This window comes from Mustela erminea, chromosome 10, assembly GCF_009829155.1.
Source record: "Mustela erminea isolate mMusErm1 chromosome 10, mMusErm1.Pri, whole genome shotgun sequence".
Taxonomy (NCBI): Eukaryota; Metazoa; Chordata; class Mammalia; order Carnivora; family Mustelidae; genus Mustela; species Mustela erminea.
This window is the reverse complement of record NC_045623.1, coordinates 103,088,807-103,106,880: the sequence shown is the minus strand read 5'-3', so window position 1 is coordinate 103,106,880 and position 18,074 is coordinate 103,088,807. Positions and strand designations below refer to the sequence as shown.

General features: G+C 50.3%; 1 protein-coding gene across 4 annotated transcripts in view; it reads right to left on the bottom strand.

Moving 5' to 3' along the window:
* The window catches only part of CLSTN1 (calsyntenin 1), a 78,252-nt gene that overhangs the window by 5,836 nt on the left and 54,342 nt on the right, over positions 1-18,074 (bottom strand). For 2 of the 4 annotated variants that reach the window (XM_032303020.1, XM_032303021.1), the window contains 9 exons: positions 17,149-17,344; positions 15,155-15,363; positions 13,692-13,841; positions 13,388-13,573; positions 10,947-11,195; positions 10,480-10,601; positions 5,483-5,645; positions 2,280-2,336; positions 948-1,105 (listed from right to left, as the gene is read on the bottom strand). In XM_032303020.1, the coding sequence (XP_032158911.1) occupies positions 948-1,105; positions 2,280-2,336; positions 5,483-5,645; positions 10,480-10,601; positions 10,947-11,195; positions 13,388-13,573; positions 13,692-13,841; positions 15,155-15,363; positions 17,149-17,344 (1,490 nt within the window). The remainder of the gene's footprint in view (positions 1-947; positions 1,106-2,279; positions 2,337-5,482; positions 5,646-10,479; positions 10,602-10,946; positions 11,196-13,387; positions 13,574-13,691; positions 13,842-15,154; positions 15,364-17,148; positions 17,345-18,074) is intronic. The other 2 variants (XM_032303022.1, XM_032303024.1) reach the window with 1 other exon arrangement.

The window sequence follows — 18,074 nt, the reverse complement described above, 5'->3', positions numbered from 1 at the left end:
CGACTCGGTACAGCGTGTGACTGAACTGTGGGATTGTGAGTTCAAGCCCCATGGTGGATGTAGAGATTACTTAAAAACAATAAAACCTTAAAAAAAATACATATATATATATATACACACACATATATGTATGTACAAAATACATATATTTGGTTTCTGCCTGCCAAACCCTGGAAACGTCCTGAGTGACAAAAGCACCTTTCGTTACTCATAATAAGCTCCTTCCAAGCGCACCAGCATCTGTGTTAACAAGTGGCTTCTGGGTGGCTGAGATGGTTTCAGGACGGAACTGGTCGCCACAGAGCCCGTGTGACTACAGGGCACTTTCAGCCCCAACCCTGACCTCTGGCCAATGATATAACCAGCTGTGCACACCTAACAGAAGCTCTGGAAACAGCCCTGAAGGATGGAGCTTGGGAGCTTCCCAGGTTGGGAGGACAGTGCTCCGGAGGGGGCGGGGAAGCTCCCTGCCCTCCCCGCTTCCTCGCCTTCCGCACCGTCTCCATCTGCTTGTTCCTGAGTTGTATTCTCTATACTAAACCAGCAGTAATAAGCAAAGTGTTTTCTGAGTAGTTCAAGCAAATTGCCGAAACCCAAAGGAGGGGGGATCATGGGGGCTCTGCTGGACGAAGTGTGGGTAACCCGAGGGCCCGGCCCCTGCACTCAGCATCTGTGCGGGGGCACTGAGCCCTCCTCTCCTGCAGCATTTGCACAAACTCCCGCTGGGCGGGGTCACGACCCAACCCAACTGGAGGACACCTGGCAGGGGCAGGTGTCTGGAGAGTTGGGGATCTGGTCGGTGGAAACCCACCCCCCACCACGTTCAGGGTTAGAGGTGTTGTGGGTCAACATGGGTCAGGATCAATCACGTATCGATCCTTCGCCAGCAGCCTGCATGTTCGTGCTGGAGGAGGTCGGCGCGCCCTGCGAGCTAATGCCAAGGTCACCTTCACGCCTCTGCCGCTGTCTTCAGGGACTTGCAGGTCCAGCCCTTCTTTGCAGGTGTACAGACAGTCAATCACCTTCTTGTCGGCGAGCTTCCCGGAACGGACCGTCAGGCCAGCCAGGTTCCCTCGGAAGAACTGGGCCATGTGCAGCTCGCCGCCTTAGGAACACGGGGAAACAGAGCAGGCAGTTACGCGCACCGCCCGGGGCCTCCTGCTTTGCTTCGCAATGCAGTGTTACCGGTGGTGGCAGCCGGATGGAGGGACATGCGGGTTAGTTCGTACCAAATCCTGTTAGCCTTGCGATCTACATGGAAGTGCAATGGAGAAATTAAATCGTTTATGATCATGCATATGGCCTGGAGAGAAGAGGTGTTGGGGTCCCTCACCCGAAGCCCGGAAGCCAAGAGGTCCCATGAGTATCCCCACGCAACTAGCTGCTCCCCGGAAAGGGCGGCCTACACGGCCCCCGTCACCCTGGTGCGCTGGTGACATTTTCCAGCAGCGCCTGCCTCCTGGGTCACTGCCTTCTCCATCAGCTGGGTCACCCTGGGCTGCTTTTTCTGACTGAGCATACTCGTGGATACGTACAAACTCGGGAAGGTACACACACCAACAGGACTAGGAAGATTAAAGGGACACTTACTCCCCCAGCCTGCACAGGAGACGCCTTGCACGGCTGATCGTGCCCGGCTCCCACCACTGAGGGTAACTGGGCATTGACGGTGTTATAAGGAAAACGGAGACCCACAAAGTGGCCCTTGACAGGCTGTGACCGAGAGCCCAGAGCAGGTGAAACAGAACTTATTCTCACAATGATGAAGAGAGACCAATGTCGACAGCACGTCTCGTTCAGGATAAGGACATCAGACACTGTGAGCCATCACCGGGGACCGAGACTTCTAAGAAACAGGTGTCTCAAATTTAGTACCGGTCAGGAGAGGGTGTCCAGTAATGAATCTCTTCCTGTGTCATGGTTCAGCCACAGGGGAACCAGGAGGTGGCCTCCCTGATGGGGCCTGTAAGATTTCAGCAGGGAGCCTCATGCAGTGGGGTAAGGGGGTCAGGGTCAAATTTGATTGGGGGGGGTGGGGCAGAGAGTCCCATTCGTGCAGGACATTAATGAGTCACTGGCCCTCACTTCAACTGGGATCAGACTGGGCAAAAAAAGGGTCACTCCCAGGAAGCAGTGGGGGGAGCATAAAGCAAAGCAGCGGCTCATAGGGGCTCTGGGACCAGAATGCAACTCGGGCATCTCATGCGGAATGTGGAATGAACGGATGTCTCGTCTTTAAATGAAACACATGAGTGAACCGTAGGGAAAGATCCAGCAACCTGCAGAGGCCATAGGCACAGGCTCGGTTTCATTGTCATTTTCAAATGCTGGATACTCTGTAGAAAAGCAAGACAAAGACAATAGAAAAGGACCAAGAGGTTAGGCTCTTCACACTGGAACTTGAAAATTAGTCTTGAGAAGCTACCGAATATAAAACACAAAGAGAATTCCCTCCCATCTTGGCCCCCGCGGGGATACCCCCACCCTGCAAGCAGGCTCGTACTCCATCACCTCCTCCGAGGACTGGGCCTTACCATCCGCCAGCTCCCTGCCTCTCCACATTCTTCCCTTATCTCACCTTCACACACCTGCCCTGCCAAAACCCAGGCCCCATTCAAAGACAGACAAACAAATGCCGGCCCGCTGAACTCCCGTCTTCCCGGCCTGTGCGTCTGGGCGGGCGTTCGGAAGAGCCGCTCACACAGGCGGCAGAGACAGGCGGATACCGGGACAACCACACCCCGGGCCGCGGCTCTTCTCTCCCTAATACGGAGACACTTGCCTAGACAAACTGGCAGCAACCAGTAAGCATCCAAAGCCTGGTCTGTGTACGGTAAACACATAAAAGTGTGTATTTTTTGAGCTCAAAATAAGTTCATTTTGGTCTAGACTTTAACCCCTAAGTCATAGAGAAATGAAGGCATTTTTATCCACTTTTTCTGAACAGAAAGGGAGAGTCCAGGTTAAGGAACCCACCCAGAGAAACAGGTAATCGGTCATGGGTGGTGGGCCTGGGGCTCTAACCTCGGACCCCTCATGCAGGCCCCGGCCCGTGTTCTGACAGCAGCACCAGGCCAGGGAGGCCCACAGCCGGTGACCGGGCACAGAGTCTCCACTTTCCAGACCGTGTCGTGGGAACACTTCCCAGCCCAGGGCCCAGGCCCCCACACCTCCTGTGCTGCAGTGGCATGGGGACAGCCTGGGGACAGGCCCGGTGTGTGCATCTGCACTCCCACCATGCCTCCGGGTGCCTCTGGAACGCGTTAGGGATGACATTTTGGCCGATGGCCGTGAGGCTGCTGCCTACAGCATGGGCCCGCCACCGTGAGTTTGTGAGGAAGGAGGTCTTCCCCCCAGGGGAACTACATTTTATAAGCCGCGTGCCTGGTCTGGGAGCTTCGGCGTGTTCTTCTGGCTGAGGATCTTGAGAAGCTGAGGCAGAAAGAGGAAGCTGATGGCCATTGCATGACGGACGCTGCAGCCCAAACAGTGCCCAGAGGCAGCCCAGAAAAGGGGCTTTACTTTGACCCAAGCAAGAAAGCTCTCCGGTTTGCATTCAGATTTTTACTTCTATTTTTAAAATTCTTATTTTTAAAGCACGAGTTACTGTTTAATTTGGGAAGCAGCTCCGGACTGAAATGTTAAGACTTAGCAACTGAGGGACACCTGGGGGGCTCAGTCTGTTAAGGGTCTCCCTTCGGCGCAGGTCATGATCTCAGGGCCCTGGGACAGAGTCCTGCATCGGGCTCCTGGCTCAGCAGCGGGCTGCTTCCTCCTCTTCCTGTGTCTCTCCCCCTGCTTGTGCATGCTCGCTCTCTCTCTCCCCCTCTCTCAAATAAATAAATAAAATAATTAAAGAAAAAAAAAGACAACTATAACAATTCCCATTTCCCTGGTTATCTGTTCCTCGTTCCTTGGCCTCAAGTTCCACGTTCTCATAGATGAACTGTCCCCGAAATTAAATCTAGGAGTCAGCTAAAGAGCTTCACTCTAAAATGCTGTCTTGACATCTTTCATTTAAAAGGATCTGCAGGAGGGGCACCTGGGTGGCTCAGTGGGTTAAGCCGCTGCCTTCAGCTCAGGTCATGGTCTTAGGGTCCTGGGATCGAGTCCCACATCGGGCTCTCTGCTCAGCAGGGAGCTTGCTTCGCCCTCCCTCTCTGCCTGCTTCTCTGCCTACTTGTGATCTTTCTCTGTCAAATAAATAAATAAAATCTCTTAAAATAAATAAATAAATAAATAAAAGGATCTGTAGGAAAATGATGAAACTCAAAAATTCAAATTCCCTGAAATTAAAGCAACACTGTCATGGGAATTGGGCTATTCTGTCCCTTTCACCGACCTCGAGGTACGATGTTTCCACAGGGAGAAACAAATATTCCAAGGTCTGTTTAGGGGGACGGCGACCCCGTCAAGTGTGGGGGTTCATGTGAGGTTGTGAAACTCGAGGGTGGACGGAGGGCCCATGAGCTTGGGCGCACTTCCTTCAACGAACTTCTGAGGGTCACCTTTCCTTCGGTACCAAAGCACAGTGGCCCGGCTGTGCCCGCTCCTTTCCCACTGTGCGGGCCGCTGCGAATGCCACAGCCCGTCACTGCTTCTGAATGACGCAGCTACTAAACGTGCTGCCAGGGCTTGTCTGTCCGGGTGTTAGGAAAGCAGCACAGGCGTGAGCGTTTCAAGACGTTAGTTTTCTAGTACTTCGCTAACTCTTGTTCAGTTTACGCAGGAAATTGTATGCCTTTCGTTTCACAGATTAATAAACAATTATCCTGAGAAGGGGCACCGATCAGACCACAGGCTCTCGATGCACCAGCTTCAGGGGTTCAAGTCCTGACGCCAACATTACTTAGCAGGGTAACCCCGGGCTCTGAGCCTCAGTTTCTTTGGCTATAAAATGCGGCTAAAGACCGCTCTTTCCCCACAAACTTACTGTTAAGGATTAGTGAGACCATGCATATAAAGCGACCGGCATGCGACCTGCCCGTCGGAAGTACAAATAACGGTATTTTCGTTTTGGTCTGTCACCCATCCCTGGTCTTGTAGCGGAGACGTCTGGGAGCCCCTTCAAGCACAGCTCCTGCTGGGTTAGCCGGCACTGACCGCTCTGGAAGAGTCCTCTGGGTCAAGGCACACTTACAGTTCTGTGCCTGATCAGCTGCCGCCTCCTGATTCTCGTGAACTTTTCAATAAACAGATTAATTTATAAAACAACCCCTCAACTGTACTCTCCCTCCGGGTAATGCTCCCTCCCAGGCTCCCCGAAGGGGCTGGCTGCTTCAGTCCTCTAATGCACGGCTGGTGAGCGCCCCAGAGTACGGCATCGGCAGTGTCCCCAGAAAGGCCATGCCCAGGAGAAGGGACGACAGATGAAGGACACGAGGGGGAGGGGCAAGACACCGAGATGAGCCTGCTTCCCCCACGATGGCCATGAGGCAGGTTCAAGTCCCGAGATCGGGGAGGGGGTGCCAGTGACCATTACCTTGCCAGCAGGCCCCAACCACGAGCTGAGTTTCGATCTTGGACGGATGAAGCGGGTAATCTTCGGTCACAGAGAAGGGCTCGTGAGAAACTCCGTCCACATAGAGAGTCACGCTCGGGAATTCCACGTTGAGGACGAAGTGATGCCATTCCTCATCACAGACCTACGGGAGGGAAGGGGCGGAGCATGAAGTGTCGACCTTCCCTCTCACCCAGGAACAGGGGGAGCCGCACACCCGGATGTGGACAGCAGGCCACCCATAAGGAATGTCTTCTGAAAAAGGAGCCGATTTTTAAAAAATCTAACCACAAAATACATCTCACTCACTCGACCACATCTTGCCCAAAACGGCCAAAGCAACACTCTCACCACTAGGACCTTCCAGACCAGGGGGCGGCACTCGCTCATCACGTGACACGGCCTCAGAATACGGCGCGGCCCAATTCCCTTATGCCAACAGCGGGATGCCACGAGATTCCAGGATCTGCAGGCCAGACAGCCTCCCACGGAGCCGGCTTAGCCCGCGACTGGCCAGGCCTCCTTTTCCGGATAAAAACGAAAAGCCCCTCCCATCTCAGGATAAGGCACGCGGGAGCACGTGCATCTTCTTTTTCAATTCAAAGGCGATGATCTAAGTAAACTGAGCACACAGCTCCGAGGGCGAGAGGTCCCGCTGTGTTCCTTCCCCATCACGAAGGAGCATCTCCCTCGCTGCCGAGGGAAAGCAAGGGGTTGGCAGCCTCTAGGCCCCATGAGCCCGGCACTCCCTGATCTCTGGCTTCAGAGGAGGAGGCAGGCAACGGAGAACAGAGACAGGCAGAGAAAGAGATGGAGCGGGATCAAGTGTTTTTTGTTTTTTGTGTTTTAAGATTTTATTTATTTACTTGACAGAGATCACAAGTAGGCAGAGAAAGAGAGAGGGAGAGAGGAAGCAGGCTCCCCGCTGAGCAGAAAGCCGGATGCGGGGCTCGATCCCAGGACCCTGAGATCATGACCTGAGCGGAAGGCAGAGGCTTAACCCACTGAGCCACTCAGGTGCCCCGGGATCAAGTTTTTAAAAAGGTGTTTTTAAATAAGCTGCCCAATCTACACATTCTAAAACACTGAACTGGTAAGGACTTCAACAGGCCAAAAACATCACAATAAATGAAAAAATTACCAAAGTATATCCCCCAGAGAAAAGTGGCTGCTCCTGACAAGTTTATTATAGAAAAAATCCAAACCTCTAACACTGGGTCTATGTCTACCTCATTTGCGTAACAGGTAAGTACATACACTCGATTATATGAAACCTTTTTAAATGAAAGGATTGCACAGCAATTCACTTTTGAGGCAGGTAATACCTTAATTCAGCTTGTCTCTATTTAAAGCAAGTTTTGTAGTTTTAGCTCCTCCGGAAAGCGGTGTCTACTGTCCCCCCCAGTTCCTGTACCGCAGGTTTCTGGGGCATCAGCAGAATGATAACTGTAACTGAAAGTCCATCTGACTTTAGTCAAAAGTCCCTGAGAGTATTCTGAGACGTTAGGGGTAGAACTGGCATAATTTTTGGATTTCCTTGAAAACTAGGTGATCAGAATGGCAAAGCCTAAAGCCACAGACGACACCCGTGACCCTCCTCAGTTCAGTGTCCCGGTGCACCCCGAGATGCATGGGTGCACCCCGAGATGCGTGTAGGTGGGGAAAAGTCCACGGGACAGCAGAGGGTGGCTGAGGTGCTTTATGACAACAGAACGGGGAGGCAGAGCCCAGAAACCAGGAAAAAGGTCATGCCAGCCAACTCCCTCTTTTGAAAGTATGGGAAAAGTAATTTTGTGCAAAAATGTGGAGGGGAGAAGGACCACAGCTCAATCCCATATGAACTTTTTAAGAGACAGAAAGAGGACTGTCGGAATAATCTCTCTCCAGAACCCTTTCAAGTCATGCCAGCAACAAACATGAAAACGATCATGTATTGTCTCAAAACACACCAGAATTGTCAGGAAAGGGACACAAAACACAAAACACAAAAGAATGTAGTTTATGACTACAGCAGCTCAGACAAGAGCTAACAAAACAGGAATGAAACAGGAATAGAAAGTGCCAGACACAGAAAACAGGCAAGGATTACCAACCCAAGGTGAGGGGTCCCCAGGGAAGAAAAGCAAAGTGAGGAGCAGGGTGTGCTAAGAACTGTTAATAGCAGCGCCACAAACTTACCTGAAACGCCAAATGGCTTTAATCTATACACTAAGAAAAGGGCGTACCACGTGTCTGGGGAAACAGACCCCAAACAATCAAGACGTAGGCATAAGAGGAACTGGCTTCAAAAAAAAAAAAAGAAAAGAAAAGAAAAAGAAATGCGTCCTTTGGTCACCCAAACCAAAGGACCAAGTGTTTTACGAGGGAAAGAGATCGGATGGCTGACAGCACCGCAGCAGCCTCTTCCGTCCGAGGACAATGGACAGGGACATGTTCTGTTCCTGCAAACCCTAAATGGGAGCCAGAGACTTTAGACCCAGCCAAACTGACCTTCTGAGTAAAGGCCACAAGCACACGACCAACACGGAGGAACTCGGGCTGCTCCCATGAGTCCTTCCCGGGGACACACTCCCCACGGCATGGACGACCGAGACAGAGTGAGCACGACTGGCTCCTCCCATCACAGAAACACGAACCACCAGACACAGGAACATGCAAACCCGAGCCCCATCGACCCCTGAGGCCACGCCATGGATTTATAGGCACAAGGATGGATACAACCAGGCAAATCGACACTACGGGAAAGTCTGTGGGACCTGATTTTGTCGTCAAATAAATGACAGGAGAGGAGAGAAAAATCTACAGATTATAAAATAAAGTCAAAAGGTTTATCAACCAGTCACCATGTATGGCCCCTTATTTGGGTCCTGATTCAGACAGATTATAAATGCAAGAACATTTACAGGACGGGCCCTGGGAGGTTCAGCGCGTCTGCCTTCAGCTCGGGCTGTGATCTCGGCGTCCTGGGTGGAGCCCCGCGTCAGGCTCCCTGCTCGACGGGGAGCCTGCTTCTCCCTCTCCCTCTGCTCCTCCCCTCACTCGTGCTTTCTCTCTCAAATAAATTAAAAAATATATTAATGAAACTATCTGAAACTTTGAGCACTGGCGAGACATCTGATGATATTAAGGAACTGCCAAATTTTTTTTTGAGAGAGAGAGCGAGCGCACATGCACAAGCCTGGGAGGGGCAGAGGGAGCAAACCAAAGCAGACTGAGCGGGGAGTCCGAAGCAGGGCTCGATCTCATGACCCTGAGATCATGACCTGACCCGAAATCAAGAGCTGGACATCTATCTGACTGAGCCACCCAGGCGCCCTGTTCATTTTTTAAGATGTTACATTTAAGATGTAACCAAAGAACTGTAGTTCTGCTTACCATTCAGAGGCACAGACTGCATTATCCCCACAGAGAACAAACTGGCATTTACTCGAGGAGGTAACAACCACCATCGACACTGAGCAGGGGAGCGACGAAAGCAGACCGGCCAAGCGTGCGCTGCTGAAGCCAGGGGAACGCTACATGGAGCTGTTCTTTACATTAATCTGTCTGCTTTTACCTCTGCTGAAATTTCCCATAATGAAGTTTTTTTTACTATTATCTGAAGAAACTAAATACATAAATAGAGACTGTGGTTATTATAACAAAACTGGGCCTACGAATTCTACATACACGGCAGAGTTTTTTCTGGACTGTACCTTTCTCTGGTTTCTTGAAAAACCATATGTATAAAAGTTTCTCAGATTCTCTATGAAAACGGAAACGACACGAGTAAGAGATGACTGCTACCAGCTGGACCGTCGCTTCACACTATCACACACAGCCCTCCTGTCTCGCCTGCGCTCATACACGTCAATCTGCCTTGTACGTGCTGGGGACGATGCTGTGTCCCAGTAACTATAGGCAGACATTCGTCAGCTCTGGCCCACTAACTCCACGAGACAGAACTGAGCTCGGGCCACAGGTTTCCATCTTGATCCAAACCGAAATAAGGAGGAGAAATGATCTGCTGTGATTTTAATGGACAGGCCTCCCCAGTGTACAGCGTCTCCTTACTTCCTGTAACATGTCGGTTTTTTTCACGTGACACTTGCTTTTTATCACAGAAACTGCTGGGAAAGCCGCTTTGCACAGATAAACTATCATCAAAAGGGCTATAATGTGACCTAGTGTCGAAACTGTAAACTCCCTCAAGCTAGTAGTTTGTGTGGTTTCTGAAAGATGTTAGAGCTGCTGGCTCCGTGACAACTCAGAGCACCCGTGGCATCCCTCAATTTGCTGAGGTCCCCAGGGGCTCCTTGGCACAGTTCAGGAGCCAAGGCTTTAAGTAATGAATAAACCAATACCAGGATCTCCATCCCAATTTTTAAGCAAATGCTGCTTATTTCAGTAAATTACAACATAGTATTTTGAATTTAAAGCATCAAATTTCTTGGGGCGCCTGGGTGGCTCAGTGGGTTAAAGCCTCTGCCTTCGGCTCAGGTCATGATCTCAGGGTCCTGGGATCGAGTCCCGCATCGGGCTCTCTGCTCAGCAGGGAGCCTGCTTCCCACCGCCTCTCTCTCTGTCTGCCTCTCTGCCTACTTGTGATCTCTGTCTCTCTGTCAAATAAATAAATAAGATGCATAAAATTTCTTTATATTAATACTGGATGCATAAAATACACACTTATAAAATGAAAAACAGGCTTTCGGTGGAAAGGAGTTCAAAGGATTTAACTTGCCGTCCTATCACTTACATAATAAAGTGTTTTTGAAATGTCATCAGAAGAAACTGAAAACGTTCACTGTGGTTACTAGAAGAAAACTGTGTCTACAATGTCTACGTAGGTTGCAAAAAGTTTTTTATATTTTCGTATTGACTCAAGAACATAAATACCCACTGCCCATAAGCTGCCCCCACGCAGCTGGTCCCACATAAGGTTGCAACACCTACTCATACTCTCGGAAAGATCAAACCCAGCCAGTTTTCCGGGCACGCACCTGGTTCAACTTCCAGTGGAATTCTGCAGGTTTGTATTTCTTCTCTTCCGAAGGGTCCTGGCGGAGGAGGAAAACAAGCCGGCAGCCGTGGACATAGAGGGAATAATGGTGCCGGTTCATGTCTGCAGAGAGAAATCCTACTGGTAAATCGCCAACTTAGGACCCAGAGAAGTAAAAGCCATTTCCTTAATGGATTTGGAAAACAGTTTCATCAGCGCAAGTGACTTCTCCAGTTGGGACAAGGCAGAGTTTAGAAACAAACACCCTTGGGTTCACTAAGACGTGGGACCCAACTCGCTGAGGGTAGTGCAGTATCTCAAGGACACAGTACCCCAGCCCAGAGCACAGGACACGTGTGTCGCCACCAGCCCGTGGGAGCCTCTGGGGGAAGTCAGGTGCCCTGCCTCCAGCGACCACTTGGGGGGCCACTCGAGTATGACGGATGCCCCCACGGCACATTAACCTACCTGTCTTGTCTGAGCTACAGAGAATCGTCTCCTTCTTCCTGCCAAAAGGCCCGTGCCTCATCCACACAGAAATCGTGAAAGGCTCCTTCGGGTTGACTGAGACGACGCCTTCTGGGACCCTCACTGCTTGTGTGCCGTTGAACTCGAACACCTGGTCGCTGTCATGGCCGTTGTCGGTGGGGAGGCCCACCGTCCAGTTCAAGGACCCGCTTGGGGAAGGGAGCAGCTCGGCAGTGCCTGACGCAGCACCTAGGCCAACACAGTAACACTCAACACACGTTTCGTGAAGGGCTTAAAAGGCATAGTTTCAAAGCCACACTAATGCAACATCCTTATCTTATACAACTGGCTAGTCCCAGTTTATAGTCCCCCCGGTTTTGATAAAAATTAAAAAATCAGGGGCGTCTGTGGATCAGTGGGTTAAGCCTCTGCCTTCGGCTTGGGTCATGATCTCAGGGTCCTGGAATCGAGTTCCGCATCAGGCTCTCTACTCAGCAGGGAGCCTGCTTCCCCCTTCTCTCTCTCTGCCTGCTGCTCTACCTACTTGTGATATCTCTCTCTCTCTCTCTGTTAAATAAATAAATAAAATCTTTTAAAAATATAAAAATAAAAAATCATAAATAATAACCGTGGATATTTTTTAAAAAGGAAGAAAGCCTTACTTGCAATCCCACTGAAACATATCCACTATTAACATCTGTGTATAAACAGTCTTTTCCTTATGAATATATACTTATTATAAAAAGGGAGTCTGGTGATGTGCGTACATACCTACACTCCCATTAATATTTTTCCTCAGCATAATTTTAAATGTGTGAAAGGCATTTCATTGCACAGACATACTGTGACTTAACTGATCTCCCTAGTGAACACTGAGGTTGTCCCTACTTTTTTCTATGACGAACCCTGCCTTTATGAGGACCTCTGTGTGACTCCATGATTATTCCCTTAGCATAAATTCCTAGAAATGGAATTAGGAAGCCAAAGGATATGAAAAAATCTTCCAGCTGTCATATACTGCCAAGTGCAATTTTCGTTTAAATGTGTCCACAGAAGAAGGCTGAGTTCTGCCAGTCACCTGGTCCTCAGAGCCACATGACCCAACACATAACCTTGGTCAGATGTGAGCGCCCGCCACTCCCTAAAAGTGTGACCCCATCCTCCTCCAGTCATAGTTTATTCCTCAGTAAAAATGAGGTCACCACCTCCTCCTTCGTAGGCCTGACAGGCACTTGTGGAAATCCAGAGCATACAGTAAGCACCCGCATATGAAATCTCTTCCATTCTTCCTGACTTTAAACTGTTCTGTTGAGAAAATGTTCATCTGGCACCATAAAAAATCATGACACTGGAGAGAAAATGAGTTTTAAACATTATACTTAAATACGTATCGGGGTGCTTGGGTGTCTCAGTCGTTAAGTATCTGTCTTTGGCTCAGGTCATGATCCCAGGGTCCTGGGATTGAGCCCCACATCGGGCTCCCTGCTCAGTGAGGAGTCTGCTTCTCCCTCTCGCTCTGCCCCTCCCCACACATAGTTTAAAATAGGACATGCCCCAGTCCTCTTAACTATTTACATACTTAAGTACATGACTATCTGGACTCAGAGTCATGCCTCACCAGAGTATAATATACTTTTTTGCTTTTGTTCCTTCCACTTTTGTAAGAAATTCTAAATCTGCTGGCTGTTACCAGGCCAGTGGAGAGACAGGTAAGCAAGGGCCAGTGCGTCTGGCAGAGCCAACACTGAGTAGCTCTTGAAGCACTAAACACCCCGGGATCACGAAGACCTCATTCAAGTTACAGGTGTTTTGTCCCTGACGAAAGCAAACCGTCTTCCTCAGCACTTTCCACGACAGGCATCGACACTTCACCTCTGCCTCATTTAGATAAACCAGAAAAACTGGTGGTGAAGACAGCGCCAGGCTTTGATCAGATCTGTAACCACTGGTCTCTGATTCACATAATGTTTGTGGCAAAGAGAATCTGCTGAGACTCGAAACGAGATGGGAGTATCCTTACTTTTGATTTTCCGCCTCACGTTTGCCAAAAGCTATTGCATTACCTACGTTTTTTTCTTCATCTTGAGATAAACATCTCCTTTCGTTTCAAACACAGTCCACTTACGTAATCCCTCTTTGGAGGATGCCCTCGGTTAGAGAAATACATTCCTCCAATCATTGGATCTTAAAATGCACATGCCCGTAACGTTCGGAATAGACTAACAGGGGTTTATGAACCTCATAAAAGCCACCCAGTGGGAAAACTAGCCAGGAAGACAGTGACGGCCCTTTCAGAGGGTCAAGTGTGTTTCAGTGTTTGAATCTGTCCAGCAACACACACACACACACACACACACACGCGCGTGCACACACATCCCCTTCCATCTGAGAGGGGGGTCTCTCGCCTTCCAGGGAGACCACCGGGCCGGGCCCCCCCTTACCACACAGCTGGTGAAGGGACTTCTCCGAGTAGGTGTCCCGGTCACAGCCTTTCCCGATGTGGCCGGTCTCCAGCTCCACGGTCGCCTGCACCGAGGCCACGGACTCCTCGCACGTCTCCAGGCGGACACTGGGGAAGAGGGCCAAGGTGCCCGTGCCAGGCTCGTACTCGATCCTGTTGTTCCATCCTGGGTCGGTCCACAGAGCCGGGGGTGGGGAGAAAGGAAGAAAAGTCACCCTTCAGTTTGCTCTGGTCAACACCGTTTAAAGAACAGGCCTGCGAGCAGAAAGGAGAATGAGGCTCACCTTGCCACCCCGGGGTACAGGCGGGCTTGATGCTGACCTTCACCAAGACATCCTCCGCCGCCCTCCGCTTCCCGCAGTCGTAGGCGGTCACCGTCAGCTTGTACTGGTGCTCCTTCCCGTAGTTCAGCTTCTCTGTGTTTTTTATGTAACCTTCCAGGGGCAGAGGCAACAGTGAACACGCAGAGCCGGGCGGGGACACAAAGTACACAGGCTCCAAGCATCATCAACACTGAGGGGAGAGAAAGCTCCGGCCGGAGGTCCTTAACACTCGGTCTGGCTGTCTTGAGCCTGAACACACTGAGTCCACCTTGAAGGACTGTGTCAACAGAGGGAACGTGTCTACACAATTCAATCTTCATTTATTCCTATGGTTTTTCTATTTTGGTTTTATGTATTTGCTTTAAGATTAAGCAGTTTGCATGTAAGAGGACAAAGAAGACAAAAGAACTCAAGTACTTCAAATACGGAACACAAGATCAAGCTGCACTAAATCTATTTCTTGCTAAAAGATTTCCTTTGTGTGTGTGTCGGAGAGAGACAGAGAGTCCCTCCTCACCCTCCCCCAGAACGGAGGAGCGTGCTTTTGAATGTCAGTGCGGATGTCTGCAAAGTGTTCGCAATGTCCGTGATTTCCTGAGAAGATTCTGGACGGTGCATTAACAGCAGAGGCCCTGTCTCACTGTCAAGAAGCCATAAGTTAATCAAGAAGCGGAGGTTTGGCAGAGCTCATTCTGCTCAATGGCGGGGGATGGGGGCATCTGGCAGGAAGGCAATACATTCACCGTCACATGAGGCACAAGATCCAAATCTAACAGAGAACAGAAAACAGACTGACCAAAAGTCAGTCTTTTTGACATGCACTGATGAAAAGGTGAGAAGGTACAGATTAAAAACAAGTGAAGTGGGGGATTTTTTAGACCTTGGGAGAGGAAAAAGAAGGGTGTCCCATAAAGAACACACGATTTCAGGTGCCAGAAGCGAGGCTTTCAGGGGACAGGGTAAAAAAATATGAAACACACACGAGACGGGCTCTGCTACGGACTGAATGCTTGTGCCCCCCAAACCCGTACACTGAAGTCCTAGCACCCCACACCATGCAGTTATAAGGAGGTGCTTCTGGGGGAGGAACTCAGGTTTAGGTGAGGTCGTGAGGCCTCCACATTGAGATCCAGAGGGCTCTCTCTCTCCCTGCCACGTGAGGACGCAGCGCGAAGATGGCCACCGGCGAACCACGCCTCAGGCCTCAGGAGACCCTGGGTCTGCCAGCGCCACAATCGTGGTCTCCCAGCCTCCAGGACCGTGGGACAAAGCCAGTGTCCGTCGTATGAGCCCCCAGCTTGGGGTCCTTTCTAGAGCAGCCTGAAGGGAGGGGCGGAGATCATCCGGATCTTTGAGTTTCACCCGCGTGCAGACCTGTCCACGGACCGTCTCCCCGGTCAGGAAGGTCTGCTCCTCTGACTCACCATCTTTGTCGATGGCGAATGGCACGTCTGGAGTGACGATTTCATAGCTGCAAATCTGGCTGAACTGAGGGGAGCAGTCGGCGTCCACGGCCTCCACCCGCAGGATGCTGTCATACTGTTTGCCCTCGACGACGGTCGCCTTGTAGGACTTCTCCCGGAACACCGGCGCGTACTCGTTCACGTCGTTCACCTGAATGTGCACAGCTGCTCTGGAAGAAGAAGAAAAGCTGTGCGTTCGGTTCGCTTTCTGACCCCAAGCATACCAATTCTTTCGTGGTTTTAAATTTATCTTTTGCTACTATCTTGTTTCATGAAGTTCAAATGATGGAGATCAAAATTAAACAAGTGATTGTTTTTACTTTAGTGTGGAGACAACTTTAGAAAGTTAAAACAGGAATTTGAGTTGATTCCTCCGGATCCCAGGAGCAAGGCAGCTGTTAAATAAAGAAAGGCGGTCATATAAAATAAAAGACACTTGGAGTTTTCTTGACAGTATGGGACAGGGCATGCAGAAGGGAGATAAACTAGTTAAGACAAAATTAGAGCCCAAGGAAGAGGGGGTAAGACACAGAAGACGGGAAACACGGACAGGGAGTCTGGGAGCCTGGAAACAGTTCTGTCCAGCTTCAGTCCAGCTTCTATGAACCAAGACCACTAGCAACCCGTTGTGGCCCATCCCCCATTACTGACCCAACAAACGAAGGACTTCAACGTGATCTCAGCTTTCCCCTCCTAGCAGACCCCTTGCTGCCACGTCCCACCTCCCCAGCTCAGGCAAGAGGCACTAAAGGTGCCCTCAGACCCAGCTGCAAAGAGCGGAAATGGTCAGTGTCAAGGGCTACTGATCAGGGCATGTTTCTGACTCAGACAAGATCTCTGACTGAAGTAAGGCCTTTTTCAAGGACAAGAGCAAGGTGATTCACTGGCTCTCAGCACCCCAGTGTTCACCAAGACCCTCCACGCCCAATGCCGTGTGTCCCCCTGACCGTCACAGAGGGTCGCCATGTCCCTCTCTCCTTAGCCCAGGCACGAAGTAAAAACAGACTCAACTAAACGAAACTGGCCTAATGCCGAAGGGAGAGCAAGTGGTGGAGACGAGGCTGGATTCTGGGGCGCCTGGGTGGCTCAGTTGGTTGGGGATGCCTTTGGCTCGGGTCATGATGCCGGGGGTCTGGGATGGAGCCCTGCTTTGGGCTCCTTGCTCTGTGGGGAACCTGCTTCTCCCTCTGCCTCTGCTTTCCACTCCCCCGCTTGTGCTGTCAAATAAATAAGATCTTAAAAAAAATATATGCTGCTGGATTATGCACTTAAAAAAAAAAAAAAAAAAAAAGAGAAGAAGAGACTGGATTCTGTCTAAATCTAGGTCTTGTCCGAGCCCGTCTGTTACACCAGTTCTCCGCAGGCAGGAAGGACAGGAACCCAGCCAGGAGGGGACGCGGCACGCAACCTGCTCCCACCAGCACACAGGAATTCTAGATCCTTAGAATTCACCCAAAAAAGAAACCTCTAACAACAAAATACTTCCCTCAAGAAAAACTGGGCTTTTCCAATTTTTAGCGTAGGGCCTTAGTTTCTTTAACAGTATTTGTTGGGATAAAATGACTCCTTCATTTATTAGTTCAACATCCAATGCTGTGGGGTAAACAGATAAGATTCCTGCCCTTGAAGAACTCACAGTGCCATGGGGGACAGCCCAGAAGTGTCTTCTGCTTCATCTTTAAAAACACAGAGCCTTGCGGGATGCCTGGGTGGCTCCGTCCGTCCGTTAAATGTCTGCGTTTGGCTCAGGGGTCCTGGGATCGAGCCCTACGTCCGGCTCTCCACTCAGCAGGGAGTCTGCTCCTCCCTCTCCCTCTCCCCCTCGCTCTCTCTCCCTCTTTTTCTGCCTCTGCCTCAAATTAAATAAATCTTAAAACGAACCCCACGGAGCCTTGGGGACAGGGACAACGGTCGCGACCGCTCTCCGCCCGCGCCTCCCTGCCGGGCTTACTTACTTATGCGACTTTTTCACATTGGCGCCATCCGGCCCCTTGCCGCAGTCATAGGCCTGGATGGTGAATGTGTAGTCTTTCTGCAGCTCGCAGTCCAGTTTCTCTTTTGAGCGGATGAGTCCCTCGCCAGTGGACTTATCCACTACCACTGCGTCAAAGGGGACATTCTGCCCGTGAATTTTAAATCCACAAATCTCACCTAGGGAGTCAAAGCAGCGCAGGTTAGAATTTCTGCCCCCGGAGTCTGCAGGTACCCCCGCCCTCCCCTCTACTCCCCTCCCCAGCCCCACGCCCCCCAAAAGAAAAGAAACGACAACAGTCCAGCAGCCAGGGGTTCAGAGGGTCTGTGGACAAAGCAAGGGCACTGTGCTTTGACGGGGGTAAGTTCTGGGGCTTTAGTAAAAAGAAGCATGTTCTGGCTTTCCAAGCAACTTGCTTAACTTTGCATCCATTCATGCGGGAGTACAAAAGAGAAAAAGAGAAAATATAGACAGGCATTTCACAGGAGTACTTAAGACAGCTCCAGGGTAAAAGCAGTCTCATTAGCAAACATCTGTGGCCTGATAACACAGAGGAACTGTCCCCAGCTACTGGGGACAGCCGGGCAGCCATTTTGATTTGGACCAGAGAGAAGGCTAAAATGCAGTTAAGTGTCGAGAGAGGAAGAAGTGTGACATATAGGTTCAGCACCATAATTACAGAAATTCTGTCCAGAAAAAAAAAAAAAAAAAAAGAAAGAAAAATCAAAAGAAACAAGTCTTCCTGTGCAATGAGCCTGGCTAAAATTAGGGAATCAAAACAAACTACCAAATGAGAAAGGTAGAAATACCAACTTCTCAGGCATCCATTTCAACGGCTACAGTCTACTGTTAAGATCAGTTCTGTCACGGGGAGGGATTGGCTAGACTCATTTCTGAAACTAGACTACT